Source organism: Labeo rohita, unplaced genomic scaffold (genome assembly GCF_022985175.1).
Source record: "Labeo rohita strain BAU-BD-2019 unplaced genomic scaffold, IGBB_LRoh.1.0 scaffold_2688, whole genome shotgun sequence".
NCBI lineage: Eukaryota > Metazoa > Chordata > Actinopteri > Cypriniformes > Cyprinidae > Labeo > Labeo rohita.
The window spans coordinates 1-5,765 of record NW_026128977.1 but is presented as its reverse complement, the minus strand read 5'-3'; the positions used below and the strand labels follow the sequence as shown (position 1 = coordinate 5,765).

General features: G+C 34.6%; 1 protein-coding gene across 1 annotated transcript; it reads left to right on the top strand.

Annotated features, from left to right (window-relative positions):
• Positions 1 to 3,561: 3,561 nt before the first annotated feature.
• Positions 3,562 to 4,493, top strand: LOC127159964 (neural cell adhesion molecule 1-like; the record flags this gene model as incomplete). Its single annotated transcript, XM_051102647.1, has 2 exons — positions 3,562 to 3,692; positions 4,007 to 4,493. Coding segments are annotated over 2 exons (618 nt in total), but the record flags the coding sequence as incomplete, so codon positions are not given.
• Between the last annotated feature and the right edge of the window lie 1,272 nt (positions 4,494 to 5,765).

The following is a 5,765-nucleotide window of genomic DNA, read 5'->3' as shown; positions in this document are numbered from 1 at the left end:
AGTTTTCACACAAATAAAATAAAATAAAAATAAAAAAAAATTACTTTGATTTATATTTTTTTTCCATCCCGAAAATATAAAAAAAAATTTTTTAACTTTTTTTGAACTGACAACAGTTTTACAAAAATCTTTTTTTAACAAATATGACAAATAAAAGAAAATGGTGCTAAAAGCAGCTATTATCATATGTCAGAATAAAATAAACTTAAAACTGTTATGAAATATTTTTTTTCATACTTGCCCTACCAATAATTTCTAAGTATGATAAATATAAAAATCTGGTGCTAAAACAGCTATTATCATATGTCAAAATAAAACTTAAAATTGTTATGAAATATAATTTGTTCTTTACTTGCCCTGCCAATAGTTACACAAATATGATAAATATAAAAATATGGTGCTAAAAACTTCTGTTATCGTATACTCAAATAAATTAACTTACATTCTTTATTGAAATATATTTTCTTTATTTGCCATGCCAATAGTTTCACACAAATATGATAAATATAAAAATATGGTGCTAAAAACAGCTATTATCATATGCCCAAAATAAAATAAACTTACGTTTTTTTATGACATATAATTTTTCTTTACTTGCCCTGCCAATAGTTTCACAAATATGATAAATATAGAAATATTCTACTAAAAACAGCTATTATAATATGTCAGAATAAAATAAACTTAAATTGTTATGAAGTATAATTTTTTCTTACTTGCCTGCCAATAATTTCTAAGTTTGATAAATATAAAAATATGGTGCTAAAACAGCTATTATCGTATGCCCAAATAAAATAAACTTACGTTTTTTTATGACATATAATTTTTCTTTACTTGCCCTGCCAATAGTTTCACAAATATGATAAATATAGAAACATTCTACTAAAAACAGCTATTATCATATGTCAGAATAAAATAAACTTAAAATTATAAAATATAATTTTATCTTTACTGCCCTACCAATAGTTTTTCACAAATATGATATATAGAAATATTTCTGCTAAAAACAGCTATTATCAAATGTCAAATTGTTATGAAATATATTTTTCTTTTTTCCATGCCAATGGTTTTACATTAATTCTGAATAAATATTGCGTTAAACTTATTCAGCATTATATTCAAAATATATATGTATGTTGTTTGTGAAAAGTTTTTAAATATTTAATAAATGTGCATTTTCCTGAAATTAATTTTTTAAAAGGGGTTTTTTTACCTCCTTCTTACAGTTTTACAAAAATTATACATAAGACAATATGTTTTTTTATTTTGTTGTTGTTGTTGTTTTATTTAATGCTAATTTTCCCTTACATTTCTTACTTTAACACAGCGGAAGCTATAAATTAATATAAACATATTTTTGTTAGAAAATTAGGTAACGCTTTAGATTACAACCCGCAAAAAACTACGTAAGTAAACTGAATTTACGGTGTATGTTTCTGTAATTATAGTGTACCTATAAGAACGTACATGTAGGTATAAGGGACCAATATGTTATATTTGGGTAATAAGGGGATAACAAACCAGATATTTAACCTGCAAAGAACTACAAAAGATACAATTTAGGGTTACGTTTCTGTAACTATAGTTTTCCCATTATCGTATGTGTAGGTATAAGAAACAATAGGCTATGTTCGTTTTGGTAATTCGGGGTAACAACCAGATATACAACCTGCAAAAACTGCGCTAGTAAACTGAAGTTAATTTTTTTTATTTATATTGTACCTACTTTAAGTAAAAAGGGAACAATTTTTTCTTTGGGTAAAAGGGGGTGAAAACAGATATAAAAATAATTTATAATGGTTTAAATTTTAAAAAAAACTTAACGGTCCTGTTCTATTAAATCGTAAGTTTGGTGTATCTATACGTAATTTTTTAAAATTCTGGGAAATTATATCTTTTCCATGTAGTTACAGGGTAATTGTCCCCTTTGCGGGTTGTAAATTAAAGTGGCGATTGTTCCCCTCTTGTTCAAGGAAGCAGGGTAGGTTAAATACATAAACACACAATCTGAAAATATTCTAAAAAATTTTTTTATAGTCGTTCCCACTTTACCCTAAACCAAAAGTTAACTTTTTTAACAGTTAAAAAAATAAAAAAAAACAGGAAAGTGCAATCACAATCTTTTTATTTATTGCAAAAATGTCAACAGCCATACAAAAAGTAATCCAAAAAACGATGCGTTTGCAGCCGCAGTCCCTCTGGGGGAATACAGTAGGTCTGGGTGGAGGTTAAAACAAATTTAAATTGTTAACCTAAAAATATTACCCAGATTTTGTCTTGATCCACCCCCGGGGCGCCCGCGGTCTTTCCCAACACATCTCACCAGAAACACGGCATCCGGGGAGAATGCAGGCGGGGGAAAGCGTCTTTTTCCTTCAAAATGCACTTTGAGGGGTTTTTGTTGTGCGGGATCCCTTAGAGATGGAGATGAAGACCCCGGGACAAACCCAATTTGGTTCTGGTCCCCGAAATTAGGGATTTGAAGATCGGTTACACACACAAATAAAATGGTTTAATTTGTTTTTATGATGGTTTGGTGTATTTTATGGTTCTATTTTAGTAAAGCATGTTAAAAAAACGCCGTGTTCCACCACGGCAAACGAAGTTAATATTACATGAAATTAACACAGAAATATTTTATTTATTTTAAGGGTTTCCCGTGTAGTCATGAAACATTTTTAGCCCTATTTTTGGGAAACGAGCTGGAAAACAGAAATCACACAGAACAGAGTTAAATGTTATAATTTCATATTAAGTAAACGTTAAATGTTTAGATGATGTAAATATGTAAATTGTCATTTAATGTTTGAAAAAATGTAAATAAATGTACATTTTGTAGAACCACATTTTACGGGGTTGTTATCGTGTTTACCCTTAACTTCGTTGAAAAAGGGGGGAACATCGCCACTTTAATTTAACCCAGATGGCACACTTACCCTGTAACTACATGGAACAAAGTAAAATTTCCCAGAAATTTTTAAAAAAGTTTACGTATAGATACACCAAACTTCATTTAGAAAAAGGGACCCGTTAAGTTTTTTTAAAATTTAAACCATTATAAATTATTTGCATATCTGTTTCTATTATTACCCAAACATAACCCATTGTTCCCCATACTTTTGGGGGGTTTCAATATAAATCAAAAATTCACCGTAACTTTAGTTTACTTACGCGTTCTTTTTCAGGTTGTATATCTGGTTGTTACTCCTTTCCCAAAAAGTAACATATTGTTCTCTTATACCTACATGTACTTCAAAAGGGGCACTATAATTACAGAAACTCCCGTAAAATTTAGTATACTTTGTAGTTCTTTGCAGGTTGAATTCTGGTTTTTTTTCCTTACCCAAATATAACATTTTTTTCCCCCTTTTCCCAATGCTTTTAAATTACACCATATGGTGCAAGACATGCCGATTATTTATAATCTTCAACCTGTTTTATTCAATGCTGCAAATTTGAACAAATCCTTTATTTATCTGTGTTAGCCAACAATGTTCACTACATGTTTGCAAGCGATATATTCACACCTCTTGTGATGTTTGTTAAACTCAGTAACTCTGGTGTGTCGCCGTTTACAGTAAGGATGAATCTAAGGAGCCCATTGTGGAGGTAAGGACTGAGGAGGAACACACACCAAACCATGAAGGAGGAGGACCCACCGAACCCAATGAAACCACCCCTCTGACCGACCCTGAGTGAGTCCCAAAAACACACACAGTCCAAAACAAAAACTCCAGTCTTTTCTTCAGGTTATTAACATCGACTTGTGTTTAACAGTCTCTATGTTGTAATTTAATAGTGTAGATACCACACACCCCCTCACTTTTTGTGATTACCTAACATGGTATGTTTTATTTTGAAATGCATGTTGGACTTACTGATGTATGTGTATGTATGTTTTGCCTTGGCCTTCCCTCCCTCCCTCCCTCCCTCCCTCCCTCCCTCTTTTTTCTTTGTGTGGATCTCCTTCTCCCCGTCTCTCCTCTCTCTCTTCCCGCTGTCCTCACAGGCACGCTGCTGACACCACAGCAACAGTAGTGGACTTGCTCCCCTCTGTAACCACTAACTCAGACCCCGGCACTGACAGTCCTGCTAGCGATAGCACCACCCTTACCTCAAGCACCGCCCCTGCGGCCGAGCCTAAAGCGGCCCCTAAAGCCACCCCCAATCCAGCACCCCCAAACCTAGCGTCACCTCTCCTACTTCCCCCACAAGCTGCTCCTGCAGCCGTGGCCCCTCTGGTGGACCTGAGCGATACGCCCTCCAACCAGACCTCAAAGCCCTTAGATGATTCAACCCCTGCAGATCTGGCCAAAGCCGACGGCCAGAGCCCGGCTGAGCCGGCCAGTGCCCCCCAAAGTAAGGACTCTCAGGTACAGGGAGGAGCCCACCAGACCACAGATAGTGACCCTGCCAAGGAAGCGCTGGGCAAGCCCTCCAGCGACTCCTCCAGCGCACCGTCCGCACCCAACCAGGACGAGTATGGCCACCTCTAGATGTTTAGTTGTGTTTGTGTCCCTGTCCTTAACCATCTCCACTTTCTCACTGTCTGTTTTCTTCGTCACCCCCTTCCTCTTCGTATAACTCACTCAGTTTTCTTCAGAATCAGAATTTCATCAGGTTCCTCATGCATCTTCAATCTTAGCGTATTCCCTTTGGTATTCAAATGAGAGATATCTTGGTGCGCTGAGAAATCTTGTGCGGGTTTATTTGCACCTCTGTTAAAACCAGTTCAGTCGCAGCGCTTCAAAGCACACAGGCATTATAAATGTGTAAAATTGTCCTTTCGGTTTTGTTTTTCAGAGCGAGCTAATTGATTCCTCCATTATCGCTGGCAGGGCCTCACAATGATTGGTTGTCGCAAATGGCACAATTCCACAGCTGATGGTTTTAAATGATGGCTTTCAAAGCTGAAAAGGACAGTGAGAAATAAATTAGCAGCCTTAATGGTGCTATTGAAAAAAGAGCGTCTTAGAGAAGGCTAATGTATGATCGTTGTAATTACATTAACACAGCAGATGAGGTGCGGTGTCATTTATGGCCCTGTGGGTGAAATGGCCATCTTCAAATGGCTAGCTGATGTAACGAAAAAACAGCAGTAAAAAAAATATTTTCATTAAAGACAACTTTGGATCTGACTTGCAAATTTAATGTCTCAACCAGTGATAGAGAGGCCAGAAATCCATTCTGTACTTTTAAATATATTAAAATCGATGTTTGTAGAAGAAAACAATTCTCTAAAAGTACAAAATGAAGTTTAATTATAGAGAAAATTACTTTTATTTTTACATTTTTCATTATGCCAGATGGTCTGATTTAATAATAATCTCCCAATGAGAATCACTAGACAGGAAAATGCATCTAAACAACCATCACAGAGTTATTTTAGTTCACATGTGATGTTTAGGAGCAGATGCACTGCTATTAAAAAAATCCTGAACAAAATGTAACTGTTTTCAACGCTGATAAAAAATAATAAGAAATGTTTGCAGCATATGTGACCCTGTACCACAAAACCAGTCATAAGATTACATTTAAAAAGAATAGATAAGAATAAATAAGCCATTGATGTATGGTTTGTTAGGATAGGACAATATTTGGCCGAGATACAACTATTTGAAAATCTGGCATCTGATGGTGCAAAAAAAATATTTAGAAAATCGCCTTTAAAGTTGTCCAAATTAAGTCCTTAGCAATGCATATTACTAATCAAAAGTTTTGTTGCATTTATGGTAGGAAATGTACAAAATATCTCGATGGAACATGAT